General features: G+C 27.5%; 1 protein-coding gene across 1 annotated transcript in view; it reads left to right on the top strand.

Annotated features, from left to right (window-relative positions):
* The window catches only part of LOC107457390 (very low-density lipoprotein receptor), a 151,402-nt gene that overhangs the window by 44,686 nt on the left and 87,435 nt on the right, over positions 1-19,281 (top strand). The window contains exon 2 of the mRNA XM_043044922.2: positions 6,787-6,846. Coding sequence (XP_042900856.1) covers positions 6,796-6,846 — 51 coding nt within the window. The 5' untranslated portion in view covers positions 6,787-6,795. The remainder of the gene's footprint in view (positions 1-6,786; positions 6,847-19,281) is intronic.

The raw sequence follows: 19,281 nt of genomic DNA, 5'->3' as shown, positions 1-19,281 counted from the left end.
CTTCCCCTTTCAATTGAATGTTAATATATCTGTTTCTTTATCATAAGACATTACTTACTATTCAGATTAATTACGAGGATCTTTTTTAAATCCATGGAAGCTATAAGCGGCGAACACCTTTAAAGATAAAATCTTTGAAGTATAAAGCTATTTTTCTTGTCCCTAAAAGTACTTTAAGGTTGTTGTACTCTGATAGTGTGTATACAACAAACGCAGATAATTTTTTTATGAAAAAAATATTTAATTGATATATATACATTTAATTAATTTATATATTTAATTAATTTATATATTAAATAAATATATATTAAATAAACGCATCATATCAAATTATATTTCTATGAAAAAAACGCGATATTTCACTGATAGACTATTAGTTATTACTATATATGTTAAAAAAATAGTAAAATAAAATTCTTTTACTCAAAATAATTTTTTTTGAAGTAGAAAGAATGGATAATACAATCCAAAAATGCGTTATTCATAAAATTAAGTTGAAAACGTTAATTTGTCACTTTATTAAAGTATCATTTTTTAATAAAATCCTTTCATTTTTTCTTATATTTAAAAAATACCAGCACTTAGGGTGTCGGTACTCCTTACCGGAACATATTACGGGACAAAAAACATGATATACCGCAATTTGTACAGTACTAATTACCGAAAAATCTCTGAATCACTCTAACTAAGTAAATATTACTGTAAAAGTCACGGTATAATATTTTACGGCAAAACTTTACGATAAAATGGATTTTAGGGATAATGCACCTAAAGTGCCGGTACTTAGTTATTATTAATTATATTAATTATAATTAAGTACCGGCACTTTGGATGCATCATTCATTCATTATAACTAAATAAATTATACGGTATAATATTTTACGATAAAATGGATTTTAGGGATGATGCACCTAAAGTGCCGGCACTTATTTATACCGTAATTAGATACAGAATATTTTATAGTGTTTGGTCCAAATTAGACATCATTATCAGACAAATTAATTCTTCTTGAGCTTGATAACATGGTTCATCTTGCGCCGAATATTCGGGCGCAGATCGTCGGGCTACCGAAGCGGGGGTGCCATCCCCTCTGCAGAGGATCAAAATTGTGATGGCATGTCTTCGGATCATCCTCCGGGATGTTTCCCAGACCGTCGCCAATAGCCCATTGTGCAGCTAGCTCTAGTGCGACGTAAATTAACAACAACTTGGGCCGAATAATGATTTAATTTAACATCGCAATAAGATTGAAGCAAATCTGCAGGTTTCGAAAATACCTGCATTAATTGGATAGAGTGTAAATTTACTTAACGTCCAACTTGTTAAACGGATAAACATAACTAATGTAAAACACAAAGAGTATAAAATTATTCAATTGAGAGAGGATACTCAAACCATATTATTTTCAAACAGGGAATAATGTGTATGAATTTCTCGCAGTTCAACACACTGCAAATGAAGGGATAGTTTCGTAATATTTTCCTAGCTGTAACATTATACGCTACACATGAATAGAGATTTAAATTCATTCAATTTTTATGAGGGGAAAAATCTTTCAGGAAATCTATGCATCAAAAAATGGGCAGTCATTCGAAATTCAAATCCGGGATACGTCAGCTGGCTCTTAATGAAGTAGAAAGCGAGAGTTCAAGAAACTTAGTTTAGTGAAAATCCTTCTTCTGGCCCAAAAGACAAGCGATGGCCGAGGGGTCATGAGCCCAATGGATGGATGTAGTTAAGTATCGCGATTAGAAATGCCGACATACTTCGCTTCCTGTCGATGCATTCATCAACATAAAAGCTCAATCCTACAGAAGATTATGAACATTTTTATTGTTGTTATTACATCACTGGCGGTTCCTTGTTCGCTCCCAGAGGTCACTCGAACAACTAAACTCGGTCTGCACAATGAACCGAAACCATCAGTAAAGAAAATTAGCTCAGCAGAGTGTTAGAATGAAGAAGGGGGTGTGTTGAGAAAGCATCGTAGTAATTTTTTCGTTAACTGCACCCCCCCTTCTCTGCATTTTACCCGAGGGTGAAACACTTGTAAATCAATCTTTCTCATCATATCTATATGATTTATTCCAGCAGTTTGTGAAATCCAGGAAATGAAATTCCATAGGAGAAAAGTAAACAAAGAATTACTTTAACACATTTTATGGCGTCTGATTACAAGAAAACAATATGTTCACGCGTTTTTTTTTTAAATATCTTATTTTCATGACAATTTAAAATAAAAATTTTAAACTAACAAATGACTTATTTACAGCTAGAACGCGAATAAAAATCTTTAAATTTGAGCGAAATAATATAGTTGAACAAAGTTGTGAAGTTTTTGTTTCTCCAGAATTTCCAGCAAGGTGTTTGAACCCTCCATAAAACAAACAAAAATATTTTCAATATTCCCAACAGGAATATTTAAAAAAGTTCATCCCTAAATATTGACTTGATGGAAAACAATTTCGTAAAAAAATTAAATATTTTCTTTAATTAATTTGTTAATTGCAAACAATAAAACAAAATATCATTTTTATAACAAGCACACTCACTTTTAAAACTGCTTATCGGAGAACATGAATTGTAATTAGCAAATAATTATAATGAACATATCATTTTATAATTTACATATTTTTTATTTAACTGAACTTTGGTATTAAATAACACTATTTATAGTAAAAGTTACATAATTTCTAAATAAATTGAAAATTTTATAATTAATGTATATTTTTTTATAATTAACATAACAATGGCAAAAAAATAATATTTCTTATTTTTTCTTGTTCTATATAATAGAATTTTTAAATAAAATATACCTTAATTAAACGATAAACATAGCATGAATAAATTCGAATTTAATGTCAGTCGTGGAATAAAATTTATTTTAATGTTAAAAAATCTTTTTTTTTTCTTTAAATAGACCATATTATAAAATTGCAGATTCCTCCTTGTTTGGTCAAATTATAGCAAATTTAGAATTAGGCATTTAAACTATGTAGTTTGTTTTGTAACATTTTAAATAAGAAAAATTACTTATTATTACATTAGATAATGTATCAAAAATATTTATTCAAAATTACTATGTACATTAAATATTTGTATAGTTGAGCTTTATAGTTCCACCCAAAAATATTGTACTATAATTAATTCTAGAATTAGGAGGGGGCAAAAAGGCAAAAGAAAGAATAGGAGCCCAAACTTTGAACCTTTTTCTGACTTAAGTACAAAGGTCAAGTTGAAATATAATTTATTCAGAGAAGGCACGTCTTGGTCTCGGATTTCACTACCTAGTAAACAATTAACGCTAATTTCCCTACCTATTTTCAGCGCATTCTTTAACCAATGCGCCAAATTCTTCTAGTTATATCAAAAGTTATTCCGGACAAGGCTTAGAATTAATTCGAATTATATCTAACAGAAAAAATGAAGGGTTTTCTTGAATTTTATAGAATTAAAATAGTATCTAATCTTTAATTTTTTAAGAGGGCAGAACTTGCTTGGCAGGAAAAATCATTAAAAAAAACTTCACCAAAATACTACTTCGACGTTTAAAATAATTCACGAAAATTTCATAGCAATTGAATAGCGAGTGTTCATTTTCTAGCTCTCCATCTTATTATATTCTATTTTTAACTAAAGGATCAGACATTGATTAGACGGTGGGTGGTAGAATTGACATGAAAAGAAGACTAAGAATACTAATTGCACGTTTCTATTTATGCATGAATGTCGAAATGAATTATTCCTCTTACTATTCATAAACAACAGTTGAACCACACACACGCAAGCCACATTCTCAAGTCACGTTTAATTCTTTTCTGAATTTTGATAAGAGATATGGAGGAGAAAGTAATAAAATTAAATTATTGAATTATATTTTGTCAACTGAAAACGTGTTATAATTTATTTTTTATACCAATATAGTTTACAACTATGATGTTTGTTAAAAACTAGTTAGCACTTAATGATGGGTTTGTTTAAACTTATTTTAAAAGTTCACGTCCACAGTTACATTAACATTTTTAATCTTTGAGAAAGTTAGGTTAAAGCGTTTCGCATTTTTTGACTCCTACAAATCCTTTATGACATTTTTTTTTAAAAATTTCTTGGGCACACTGTAGTTCATGCAATAATATTTTTATCAAAGGTAGTCATAATGGGTTTCTGGATCGTTTTAAGATAATTTTCGCTTTAGCATTCAGATTAGTTTTAAGATAAATCTTGTGCTTTCTTTTTTACTTTTTTTTAACTTATCTTTTTTAAGTTTACTTATTATTATAAATATATCATGCAATAAAATATTAACAACTTAGTGTAACAGAAAACTAACATGAAAAAAAAATAGTGCCTTAATTAAAATGAAATTTATTATAATGTAAATTTTACTTTTTGAGCATTTCGCCATATTTCGAGAAATATTTAAGTTAATTGAAACATTTTTGCACACAATTATAATATTCGTTTAGCCAAAGATGCAAAAAATAGCTTTAAGTAAATATTTTTTTATTTTTTATTAATATTCAAAAAAATTTTGAATAGTATGCAATTTTTTATTAAATCGTAATAATTTAATAAACGCGTAATAATTTAATTAAAGCATAAATTGAAGCTATTCATGCATTATTTACCTCCAAACTTTAGTGTAAAATGAATTGAATTTTTTTCTTTATTATTACAACAATTTTAATGATTTCAAAACAGTGTAATTTTTAAAAACTTGTCACTGTTATCGTAAATCAAGTTAGGAAAGGTCAAAATAAAAAATGATAGATTGAGATTCATAATATAACAAATATCTTAATCAAGACAGTAAATTATCATACGAATTCTGAGAATATGCTGTTTACTGAATTTATGTAATTATTTGAAGCATTGCGAATCTTTACTTATTGCAGCAGCACACTTAAATATTGTCTAGCAGGAACTGTTTTACACGGTATTTTCAAATTTTACGCAGTCAATAAACCGTAAACTACAAGAGAAAATATATTTCCAAAAAATTTAAGTGTTTAGTTAGTAGTAATAATTTGTTTTATTGAACTTGTTGCGCTAGATAAAATCCATAGACTACTTTACCGTTCAACAACCTAAACTTATTTATTTTTATCGTTCATGCAACATGTATGTTATCAGGTACGATCTCGTGCAAGGTTTTAAAGAAATCATTGAAAAAAGAAATTTAATTCGAATGAAATACTACGTTGTCTTTGTTATTTTAAGGTTTTTTTCATTTATAAAATATCGATTGGCTTTGCATTTGCGATGAATTTATTTTTGGGGTGTATAAATTTCAAAAAATAAATAACTAAAGCGTTAAACCATTTAGTGCACCGAGAAAGAAATTCTGAAAAAATTTCCGTACTATATGGTAATAATATTTTTGGTAAAAAATTTTAATTCTGGTTATTAAAACCAAAATATTTAAACCGTATATTTTGGTAATTTACCATTTGGTAATTTCATTAATTTGGTAATTTTTTCGTTTGATTGGTAGCTGTTTATCGGGAATTCTGATTTTTTTCAATTTATAATTCTTATTATCTCTTATTTAATTAAAAAATACAAAAAGGAAAAGTAAATATAACTGAATCATATATGCCATGCTTTAAGTAATCATGATAAAATTCCCTGTTTTTTAAACATTTACCAAATTTTATCTCTTTTTATAAAACCATAATTTATTGTTAATTTTATACCAAAATCATCACCAAAACGCTTCAGTTAAAATTACCGAGCTTTTTAGTGTTCCCATAAAGCTAACTAGGTATCACGATGAAATTACCGAATTTTATCACTTATTATGGAACTATATTTGATTGTTAGTTTTACCAAAATCATTACCTAAGCACTTTCGTAAAAACTGCCAAGCTTTTCGATGTTTCCAAAGAGCCATAAACATGGTAAATTTTACCATATTCTGGTAGCTTATACCATACTTTTTTTCTCAGTGCGCAGTGCTTAATATCACGATAGATCACCCATACTGAAAATATCAATATTACTGGATATATAATTAAAAATATCGATATTTTACGAAATACTGTCAGAAAGTATCAATATCTTACAACACATTGAAATATTTTTTTTAATATCTAATTTACATTATTTTTATACTGCTAAACTTTTAGTTACCTGAAACAATTTACCAAAACTAATGATAGCTTCGTATTTGCTTATTATGGTTCTAGTTAATAATTCGTGATTATCGATGACCACTGTTTATCGATGTTTCACGATATATGAATAGCTTCAGTAATTTAAAAAAGGATTAAACTGTGTGAAACATTTACTTCACTTTGAATAAATTGATTAAATAATTACTTTTTGGATTTAATCATTCTTTCTAAACTTAAAAAGAAAATTATCTAAATTGCATTGAAATTCAGTTCTCATGATAGTATTAGTGCATTGTTTCAACATTTCTTATCAATGCCGTATCATGCAGGAATAGTTCCACACTTTTAACTTTATGATTTACTGATGAAGTTCAACCTAATAATTGAATTCTTTAATAAATTACTTTTTCTATCAAAATAATCGCAGCTACATAGATAGTAAATGGCCTTATTTTTGTCCTTACTTATTATGTTTATTACCTCATTCCAAAATAGCACCCCAAGGCAAGATCTTGTAATTTCATTCACTTAAAATATGAGGAAAATAAAAAAAATATATATAATAGCTTGGTAAAAAATGCATGTATCGATTGTTTCTTTTAATAATACAATTTATTTATAAATTTAGATTTATAGCAATGTTTTTAAATAATTACTTTTATCTTTACAGATTTAAGAAATGAATCTCGATTGTTATTGGACGATAGTCACATTCAGTATTTCGTATATGGTAAGTCAATCTCTTAAATCTTTCCTAAAATCTATTTATTTTTGTACTTTTCGATTTTTTTAAGCTAATTCAAAATACATTAATATCTGCTTAATGTTTAAATAAACATGTTTGAAGTTTAATTATTTATAGTTTATTTATCAAGGAGTTTGTAATAATTTATTTATCAAGGAATCTAAAAGTAGTCTAATATGAGAAAAATTACAGCTTTAAAGCATAATTAATATAAATTTAATTAAAAATTAGTTATAATTCAATTGGATACATTTTTTGTAATTGATTTAATGAATGAGAACATCATTTAAAGTGAAGCCGTCTGTTAGAAAACTAAATTTGTCAAAAAAATATTGTTTATTCAATTTTAACTTGTGTTAATGAAGCTCATACATCATATTTTGATGTTTGTTCAATGTTTAATTAAACGAGTTCAATTTTAAAAAATTTTAAAGGTTTTCAGAACAAATTTAAAGAGATCTAAGATTAGAAAAAATCTCACTTTTAGACATTGTTATATTAAATTCTTTAAAATACATTTTTATTGAGTTTTTCTAATTTATTCTTCGATAGATATGTATAACTTTACGACAAACATTTTCCCAATATTCTACTGTATTTTAATTACATTTACTGTATTTTAACTAAATAATTACAGATATACATAAAATGAATAATACAGTATGAAGTAACACATGCAAATAAAAAGAATAATTTTCATTTACAACTTCAAGAGTACTGCATAGAACTACAATCACTTACAGATAATTTGCAAAAAACTTTCACAATCTGTATCATAAAAAGGTATTGTTGAAACACAAATGCACCTAAAGGCAAAAAATTAAAAAAAATTTTTTTTTTGCAAATTACTTAGCATTAAACGCCGACCAGGTGGCCGAGTGGTTAGCGTGACTGACTGCGCAGCCGATGGTTGCGGGTTCGAATTCCGCTCAGGACATGGATGTTTCTTTCTCTCTCTCTGTGTTCTATGTCCTTTCTTCTGTGTGAATGTAACCCGCCCTATAAACGGGTTTGTGGTTGTATGACGCGGGCGACGCAGCTCCACCTCCGTGGTTTAGCCATAGGTGCCTATGGGGTAACGATAAGAGAGTAGCAATTCTGGCATTTCTGAGGCCAATGGGAAATAGACCCAAGTGCCCGCCATTAATCAAAAAAAAAACTTAGTATTAAACTGAATAGTAATGTATTGTACTAAACTCAAAAGTATTTTTTGAATAAAATATGAAACATTTAACTATTTTCTCTTGTATAGAGGCTTATGGGAAGAAACAGAATTAAATGTGAATTATTATTCAAAATTTAATTATTATTCAAAAAAAAATACTTTCGAGTGAGATAAGGGCATAGTTATTCTTCATACTACTCAATAAATGACGGGTTTCATAACGGAATTTTAATGGCAATGATTCCAATAGGAAACGAACATGCGTTTAATTTAATTCAAAAAATTCTTTCAAGTGAAGAAAATAAACGGTTTTATAACACCGTTTTTTAAAAAATTTTAAGTAAGAAGAGAGCATAGCTGTCGTATTTTGTTCAGAAAATGTTTTTAAGGGAGGAATAAACATAATTTTTTTTAAGAAACTATTCTATAAATGACGGGTTTCATAACAGTTTTTTTATTTAAAACATATTAATTTGGACAAGAGTATAGTTTGTATTTGGTTTATTACGACAGATATTAATAATAAAAGACGGGTTTTCATAACAGTTTTTTCATTTAAAATATTTCAAGTAGGAAAAGAATATAGTTTGGATTTAATTTATAACGACGGGTATTAATAATAAAAGACGGGTTTCATAACAGTTTTTTTATTTAAAATATTTCAAATAGGAAAAGAATATAGTTTGGATTTAATTTATAACGACGGGTATTAATAATAAAAGACGGGTTTCATAACAGTTATTTCATTTAAAATATTTCAAGTAGGAAAAGAATATAGTTTGGATTTAATTTATAACGACGCGTTTCATTACAGTTTATTTTATTAATAATATTTTAAGTAGAAAAAGAATATAGTTTGTATTTAATTTATTACGACGGGTATTAATAATAAACGACGGGTTTCATAACAGTTTTTTTTTATATAAAATATTTTAAGTAGGAAAAGAATATAGTTAGTTGTATTTAATTTTATTCAAAAAATAACTTCAAGAGAAATAAAATAGAAAATAATTTGTTTATTTTTTGAGAAAACTAATCTATAAAAGGTGTTAAAGTTTTTTTAAGTAGGAAAAAAACATAGTTCTCTTGTTTATTCAGTTCTTATAGAGAGAAGAGTATAGATATTTGATCTGACTACTCTATTAACGATGGGTTTAGTTTCAAAATTGTTAAATTTGTCTTATTTTAATCACTTATGAGTGAGGGGAGAACATAATATTTTTTAGCAAACTATTCCATAAATAATGGGTTTCATCTAATTTTTCATTTGAAAATTTAGTATCTTGTTACTTTATTTGACAAATCACTTCGCAACATTAATTTTGTAAGTGTTTATAAAATCTAAAGCTAAACTCCACACATTTCTAACATGAAATATGTATGTCAATCTCTTCTAAAACTTCTACTTCATAAGTAGAAAGCTGCCTTAAATAAATTTAGCAGCTTTATTTTTTATTATCTCCACTGACTTTAAATTATTTATAGTTTGAAACATTTTATAGCTCAAAAATTGCCGTGAGTGATCATGTTATGGATTTATCAACATAGAAGCGATGTAAAAACCATTGGAGCGCTTCGAATAACAGTTTTTATACAACTTCCGGGCATATGAAGTGGTCATAAACAACTATATTCATGAGTCCCACAAGAAACGTCAATTATTTCGCCTTCTAAAGAAAAATACCACCTCGTATTTGTTGTTAACATGTTATCAACGTGTACCCAAAGTCTTCCGCAATAGTAACCCTTACATTTTCATTTTAATATGATTCCGAACATCAACAAACATGACGGAAAATTTTCTGTTGTCTGTTACTGCTATTGTCTGTTACTCTTTCACCTATATTTTTACAGCAAAAAATGTTAAAGTAACTTAAACTTTTTCATAACTTATAATGTTAAAAATGTAGAAAAATCTGTTGCTTTTGCTAGTAAGATTCAGAAATGGACTTCACATGTTCAATGGACTTATCCAGCAGAAAAAGCTTAAAATCTGAAACTGAAAAAACTTTTACTTTTGATAGCAGATAAAGTCTTAAAGTTTTTTTATATATCCCGAAACGTTAATACAAAAAAATCAAAATATTTGTAAATTCTGTTTAGCAGAATTGAGCAGTGTCATAGTAGTTTTATATTTTATCCAGCAGCGAAACTTTAAAGTTAAAAATTGAAAAATCTGTTATTTTTGATCAGTAGATTTATCAAATGTCTTAATTTATTTTCTTTTAACTACCAAGGAAAATTAGAAATTAAAAATTTGACTCTAAAATAATTGCTCCTAAAACCTCCATTTATAAAACAGGTTTTTCAAAATCAGTATAACTTTTGATTAAAACTTAAAATACGAAATTGAAAAGCGAACTTAACCGAATAAATGGTTTTTATGGGTATTGTGATAAAAATTGCCAAATTTTACCACATTAAACAAAATTTATTATATTCCATATTTTATTGTTAATTTTAGCAAAATCATTACCAAAAAAAGTTAAAATAACCGAGGATTTTGGTGTTCTCATAGAGCTAGAGACACGGTAAATTTTATTATATTCTGGCTGTTTTGACCATTCTTTTGTTCTTAGTTATTGCTTACAAATAATAACAGTTTATTAACTTTCAATTAGTTATTATTTATAAAAAATGCTTTGTGCTACTTGTAATTTCATCGCTACTTTTTATATCGGACAATTCTAAAACACAACTATAAAAATAAGCAATTTTCTAAAGCTTTAAGTTCAGTATCTTTCAAAGTGTTGCCAAACCATAATAATTTGCTAGCATTTATATTATACGTGTTTAGCATAAATACGTGTTATTACTCGTGACTCAAACCTGATTTCAATAGTAGTAGAAATACATGTCTTATTTCTGAAACAAACGTTAATGCAGTATAAAAACGTCAATTTTATCAGTTGAGTTAAAATAAGCATAAATGTAGTGTAAAATCTATCTACAACGAGTTAATTGCTTTATGTATTCTGTCATTAATAAAATGTAAAAGATATTAATAAGATAAAATAATTCAATTTAAATTTTTGTTGAAACCAATAATTTCCGTTAAAATTTTTATTGCAATTTAAGTACTGTCCTAAAAAAGAACGATTCTTAATTACCTTACGATAGAATGGAATAGCATTGCATGACTTAATTATACGCTAATTTTTTATGAATGATTATAAGCATATTTTTTTTTTAAAATTGACTATCTAAATTACACAATTCCTTATTGAAATAACTAAAATTTACATTTTGAACGTGAATGGGTACAATCTTGTAGTTTTTGTTGTATCTAATGTCACTTGAGCAAGGCAAATTCGCTAACCATTGGATTTTTGAGAATTAAATCAAGAAGGTGTTCCTTTCGTTTGACAAGAGAGCACCGCAAGGGCAAAAGCGCGTCTTGGCTAGTCTTCTAATTCAGTGGTCTCCAACACCCATGGCACGAACCGGCATTGGTCCGCCGATCAAATGATACCGGGGTGCCCAAAGAACAATAAATTATTTTCATTTTATTTAATGTGGCGGATTTCTCTCGGGTTTGTACTATTTTCCATGAACGAGAGGATAATCGAGAGTTGAGATATGTCACCTAAAGCCGCACCAATACCGCACATGTAATTGTATTCTATTTTGAAGGAATGCTTAAATACAATTAAATTAAAATTATTAACTCAAAACAATATAAAATATAAACAATCAATTGGGATGGGCCGCGGTAAAATTATCACAATGTTGACCAGTCCGCGACGATAGGAGGGTTGGGGAGCACTGTTCTATTTCATTCGAGCCTCATTTCATGATTTGTAGACATTCCTTTTTTTTTCAAAATAATAAACGGATAACATAATAACGTTAGCATTTTCAAGTAGTTATATATTTTTAACTTCAATAATATATCATTAGATAAATACAAATATTGTTATCTTAATATTATTGTTCCCCCCCCTAAACTAAAATAGCGCATTACAAAAGAAAATACCATTTTTTTAGATATAAATGTATTCAATTTTTTCATAAAAATACTTGGCACGTTATTATAATCTAAGCAATTGTCTGGAATGAGTTGAAACTTTAAAATACAATAATATTAAAATTGTTACCTCAAAACAATTTGAAATATAAGCAATCAACGTCCTACGCCCTTCGCGAGTGGGAGGTAAAATTATCAAAATATAGATGTCATCTTCACATCATAATTTGTAGACATCCCTTTTAATTTTTCAAAATAATAAACTAATAACATATTTATTTTATTGTTAGCATTTTCTAGAAGTAGTTTTATGTTTTTAACTTCAATAATATATCATTAGTTAAAAACATGTATTGTTATCTTAATATCATTCCTTTTTTTCCCTAAACTAAAATAGCGCACAACAAAAGAAAATACCCATTATTTTAGAAGTAAATGTACTCAATTTTTTTCCCCAGAAATACTTGGAGCGTTGTTATAATCTAAAAGAGAGTCTGGAATGCATAACAGGAAATGAAAATATTGAATAAACACTCTAAAACGGTATCTCCCGCTTGAATTAAAAGAAATTTTCTGGAAGCAATTTACTGAAAGCAAAATCATAAAGCACTTTCATATTGGTCATGACCTTGACTGTATTTTTGAAGGTTATAGCGAAACCCTTTCTCTACTGAAAGAAAAGTATTTTTTCAGACCACCACTGAGAAAAACTAAAATTGCACATTTCAACAAATGAACTCGGCTTCCGTTCCGTAAGTTACATTGCCAAAAAAAGGAGTTAAACAGCAAATGAAAACAGACGTTTCTTTTTGTTTTTTATCAAAATGGCACAGTTTGACGCCGCTTGCACCTCATCTTCCATCTTTGAAATCATAAAGGTAACATGGCTGGTGAGATAATTGTAGACTTTATTTCTCCACCTGCTGACTTAATTTCTTTTCAACTGGGGGTTCTGTTCCCAACTCTTTCATAAGCATTTTATTTCCTTTTTTTTAAGTTGATAGCAACGTTTCCATCTCTACCAAGAAATTTATTGCTTTCACTTTCTTAGGAACAAAGAAACAACTAAAAATTTAATCTCGAAATTGCATTATACTTTTGTCTAGACTTCTATAATTATTGCTTACCATTTCTCAAAAATTTCATGAGACTCTCGTTGAATTCTTTCATTAAAAGTAAATACTACTTTCCTCGTGTTTCAGTGTTTTAAAAAGTTTTTTTTCTGACATAATAATAGAACATTAAAATTCCACATAAAGAAATTACGCGATATTTACTCAAAATTTCGCGAGAATAACACAATTTTCTAGAAACAAATTGCAACAAAGGTTGGATAGCTCTTAAATTTCAATTTTTTATCGTGAACGAATTTGTATGTGGTTTGTTACCATCATAGTACGAAACCAAAAAACAAAAAAGAAGCTTTTTTTTATAATAATCAATGGTTTTCATTTTTCATTTCAAAACAAAAGTGAACGAATTTAAACTAAAAATAAGTTTTTAATGAAAAAATACGGCAAGGAAACAATTTAAAAATAAATTTTGCACAATAAATACACTTTCAAAAATTAATTAAATGTACGATTCAAATTTGCTGCAGAGTTAAAATGATATTAAAGTGAAGTGCCTATTTTCAAGTTAAACTCTAGTTTCATTTAATCAAGTTTAAAAAGTATTTAATACTATATTAACGTTGTAGTAAAATTTAAATACACAAAAGCTCCATTATCACATTTTCTATGTGAAATACGATAAAAGTATTTATTATATTTTGTACTTTATAAATTAAATAATAACTCAACCTCATAGATTATGATTGACTTGAAAAAAGTTTTATAGAGTTTCTACATTCCACGTACTTTTATACGAAAAAAAACAAATTTCACTCATGTGGGGAGTTGTATTCCTGACCATTTTTCAATACATTTACTTCATCATCGCACCATTTTTCATCAAGCGTCGAACATTTCAGCTATCTCTGTAGTAAAACAAACTTAAATACAAAATAAAAACAAATATTTTTTCCTGATAATGTTGGCAGGCGAAACCACCCAAATTTGGAACACATTTTTCATTAATAATGACCAACCATCAGCAGCATTATTAAAAAAAAATCATTCCAGAACTGCAAGCTTAAGCTCTGTTAGAACGGTTAGGCTTAAAAAAAGGTGCTTTTTTTTCCATAATTTATAAAAATCTTTTTATCAAAAAAGAAAAGTAGAAGTGAAGGCCTCGTAGCAAATTGATCAAGGTCGTTTGAGAAAAGATAACGGTGTATTCACCCATGGAAATCAATTGATCTCATTAATATTCCACACAAAATTTGATCACGAACATCACTTCGCTCAAAACTCCCCCTTAGTTCAAAGTCAAAATATATGAAAGAAAAATTATCCATGCCAGCAAACTCTCAGACATGAATGGCATGTTTTTCGCTGTTGTAGTTTTATCGCCACGGATATATTTTAATAAACGTGACGTGAGAGAAAGCAAAAAGTTCTTTGTTCTTCATCGAACTATCCTCGCTTTTCAGGTCTCCGGCATTCAGGGAGATAAAGATGCAAAATAATCGTTTGACTTCTGAATGATTAATGCTTAATCATTCGGCAACAAGAATTATTATTCTAAAACTGGGATAGGCTCGTGCCATGGTAAAAGGTGTTCAGTTTGTCCCCGTATAAGCTTTACATATTCATACCTGTCTTTTGCCCAATTAAAGACGCTTACAAATTCATAAATTATCCGATATGTTTGATTTAGCATGGCTGATTCGAGAGAACTGTCATTATCTTGTCTGCGTGTGTCCACTCTATTTGACACAAATATCTGTTACTTTCGATCTTAATAAGTCTGATTTATGACCACTACTTATATCTTATTTTTGATCAAAGTGAGTTTTTAATAAAATCGTTTTTATTTCCATGCAGTTTGTAATTACAAAGTTTGAATAAAATGTTCGCTTCATATCTCCTTAGACTTCATTATATTTTCTAGACATCGAAAAGACATACATTTATACTATTTATAAGAAAGATTAGTGAGAACTAAGTTCATTTGCATTTAAAATTAACAACCTAGAACATAAATCACTTTAAACTGTTCTTAATTGTAGATGTAAAAGTGTAATGTTTACAGATCAAGGATAGCCTAAAATAAAAACTTTATAGGGGATGTCATATTAACAAAGAATGGATAGCATATATACTGGGATAGGCTCGTGCCATGGTAAAATGTGTATAATTTTTGTCTTGTTGGTCTTTTGCTCAATTAAAGACGTTTACAAATTCATAAATTATCCTATAAGTTTAAGCACGGTTGATGAGAGAGGACTGTCAATTCAATTTTTTTTGTTTACATATGTCCACTTTATTTTACGCACATATCTGTTTCTTTCTATCTTAAGAAGTCTGATCAATGACACTGCGAATATTTTATTTTTGATCCTAGTGATTTTTCAGCAAAATCTTTGTTTGCTTTCAGGCAGTTTTTTAGAATTATTGAATTTATACTTGTTCTCAAAATTTAACAAAATATTTCAGAATAAGATAATTAATCGTTTTAATATTTTTTAATTATTATCGTTTTAATTATTTTATCTTGCAGTTCAAGATAAAATAATTGCTTTTATTTTTTCGTTATTTATATAATAATTGTTTGTTTATGTTTATAATTGTTATAAGTAGTCTTGTAAAATGCCTAATGTTACAAAAGCATTTTAACACGTTCCAAATCAAATGGAAATGAATTACTAATTATAATTCCACGCTAAAATTAATTTCCTTAATAACGGTGTATTCTATACGGTATAATAATTATTATTAATTTTAATAAATTAAATAAAAACGAGAAGTTCTTAGACACCAAAAAAGAGCAATAGATTAGAATGTATTTCTGAGAAATAACTGACCAATTTTTTTCAAAATGAAATTAAATTATCAAACTTTTTATGCGTGTATTTTCTTGTCTGAATAATCACAATAAATAAGAGAAGTGAAAAACAATTCACATAATTTTGAAAATTAATATGAAAGGGTTTTTATTAAAAGCGAGTTTTCATTAAGAACTACAGAGCTTTTTGGTGTTCCCATAGAGCCAGAAACATGGCAAGTTTTACTGTATTTTGGTAGTTTTAACCATAGTTAGTGTACTATTCATTCATACAGTCTTCCATGAAGTTCAAAAACACGATCACTCACAATAAAAAAAAGCAGAACCTAAGAATGAAATCCAAAATATTCCCACACATTTTTTTCTAAGCGAGACTAATTAAAAAAATTATCGTGACTCGCTGAATGAGTATAACTTTCCATCACATTTAACCATATATATGTATGTTTACTAAAAAGATCGTCGACCCAAATGTTAGTTTGAGACGGCTAACACTTATTTCAAGATGGCGCGCATATTAATACGACACGAAGAACAATAGGACGATTAGATGAGTGCTAAGATATTTCCTGAATTGTTCCCTTTTAATTGCTCTCATGGTAGTCAGCGTGAATAAAGATAAGTTTTGCTTTTGTGTACGGAAATGAAGAAGATCTAAAAAGGTTGATGTCCCTGCATTTCTTTATTAAAACATTAAATATCATAAAGATGTCAAATTTTTTTTCTTTTTCGGATGGAGAGAAAGTATCTCTTAATTCATGCAGTAACAGGATTTGAGTGTCATCGCACTTTCAATGAGATTATTCTTTCATCTTTTTTTTGCTGATATTTTAATACTTTTGAAAATGAATAGGCTTTAACTGTCACATTTTGATAGACGTTTTTTGCATGTGAAATTAATTGTTTTTGTGTAAGTTCTTTGTTAAATATTTTTTTTAAAAAATTACTTTTATATCATGCAAAAGTTGAACAACACGAGTATTTTTAAAATAAAAAAGTTATTTTTCGCATAAAAAAAAATTTATGTATGAAAAAGGATTATTTTAATTTTTTTAATAATCTAATAATTTACACATCCTCTATTTAAGTGTTTTAAATTGCAAAACAAAAGAATTCATTTCACTGAAATTCACAATGTGTGAGATTAAATTTAGGAATATTATTTAATTCAGAAAAATGTTTTAATCTGTTTTTTAAGTATTATATCTCGTATCGTATTTTATTCCAAACAATATTTTTGAATAAAATAGTAAAATATATTAGCTAATAATTTCTTACTCTTGTTTGTTTTAATTTTTTTTTCGTTATATGCATGTTTTTTCTTTTAATTTTGCCAATTTACATAATTTTTGGCACGATAACTGCAGTTCTATACTTAATTTTTTTTTATTATACTCTAAAATTTTTTAACAGTGTAAGATATAAGAAAAATTACGCCCTCTTAATTATTTAATTTCAAATAATAAAATACAAAATTTATCCAAAATCAGTTAAATACTTTACCGGAGTAAAATTCAAAGAAGTCTTATTTTTTAAATTTTCATATATCTTAAACAATTAATCTTCTATCGTTCAAGATTTCGAATCTTGTAATAAATATTATGAGAGGATGTTAAACTGTTTTCATACCTAACAATTTAATTTTTTTTATTACAAATTAATTATTAAATTAATTGGTGAAAAATAACAAAATGAATATTAAAAATATTTTTGCGTTAAATTCTTTTTGAGTATAATAATATGCTAAAACTGAGTATAATAATAAGACCTTTATAATAATATGCTGAAAGTTTTTGAATCTCTAATTCACCTAATTTGTTCAGATATTTTATTTTATAATCGGCGTTATAACAGCCGACCCAATTCTGAGTTTACGACTATCAATGTTCAATTCTGTAGCCTTGTAATTTTGAACCGACCCAGAAGACAAGGAAACTTCTGAATCAAGTACTGGGATAAACTAATCTTCATTGAGGACTTTTTGATGAAGCTAACCTATATTTGCTTTACATGGAGAGAAAAACCACGAAAACCAATTCTTAAATTGTAAATAGATACAAGATTATGCCCAACACTGTAAAATTATAAATTAAAAAGATTAAATTTTCGAAAATAAACAGGTATTGCTGCCACTAAATTAGAAATGCAACATACAAATATTTGGTATTTAGCCTATACTTCGCAACACAGATTATTCATTTCGGATGAATAATGGAAACAAAATCACTCACATTCTTAATAATTTCAATTGACATATTTTAAATAACACAACTTAGTTATGTATCACTTCTAATGTGTTACACATTAAACAATTCTTAAATTCATATTTTTTTTTTAAAAATTGACGTAAGTTAATTTTCATTTACATAATATTTTATCAATTAATTTTATGAATAATATATTGCTCAATTATTTATTTACAAAAAAAAAATATCATTTAATATCAATAAAAATGTACACACGATGTTTGTAGAAGTAGAAATATTTTCGTAGAATACTACATTTGGAATTTATAATATTTTTTTTTACTTCGAAGAGGTTGAGGTACATAATATAAATAAAATGAGATCAAACTTAGCCTTAGAATTAAAGAAGAAAAAGATGATCAACAAAATATTAGAGCAATATGCGCTGATTGCCAGTAGATTTGAAAATATCTATAATGGCTGAACACTCAGCATCAGTCAATTTTTTCCGCCCATTTACAATAATACGCAAATGTCCATCGAGTGTCTCTTGTGAAGGGTCCGATTAAGAGATAAATTATTTTGTGAAGGGTCCGTTTTTAAGTTAAGATATTTTGTGAAGGGTCCATTAAAGGACCCAAATTTCTTCTAAACAGACCCGTGGATTAAGCCACCATTATTTAACTCAAAATGAAACAGTGAAGGGGGGAAATATTTTCAAATTTTTAAACTTTTGCAATTCTGTATAATTTGATCATATATTTTTATTAAAACTTTATTAAAACATCACAGTTAGATAAGCTATAAAAGATTAATGCAAATTACTTTCTACACTGAATAAAATTCAAATATAAAGTTAATACAAAAGATTTGCTGTTGAATTATGAATGAATTCACGTTATTAATTCTATTGGGCTTCAGCAACAAATCTTCAATGAAATTCAAAACTAAATCTTACTAAAATCACGTGACGGAAAAGCTTAGTTATCTGCGTATAATGGACGCATTCGGAATGACACTTTATTTTTATTTTTTTAGAAGGGTGTTTAGGAATCCGGATCTCAAAGATTCTTTTTTTACTCAACTCCACTCAACCGCTTCACCGAGATAAGAAAAAGCAATTCTTTAACATACAAATCTTATCGTTTAACTTGACTTGGCTACTCATTTATGCATCTCTCATTGTTTAAAATTTAAAATCAAAAGAAAGGCAC

This window comes from Parasteatoda tepidariorum, chromosome 10 (assembly GCF_043381705.1).
Source record: "Parasteatoda tepidariorum isolate YZ-2023 chromosome 10, CAS_Ptep_4.0, whole genome shotgun sequence".
Classification (NCBI taxonomy): Eukaryota; Metazoa; Arthropoda; class Arachnida; order Araneae; family Theridiidae; genus Parasteatoda; species Parasteatoda tepidariorum.
This window is presented reverse-complemented; position numbering and strand designations above follow the sequence as displayed.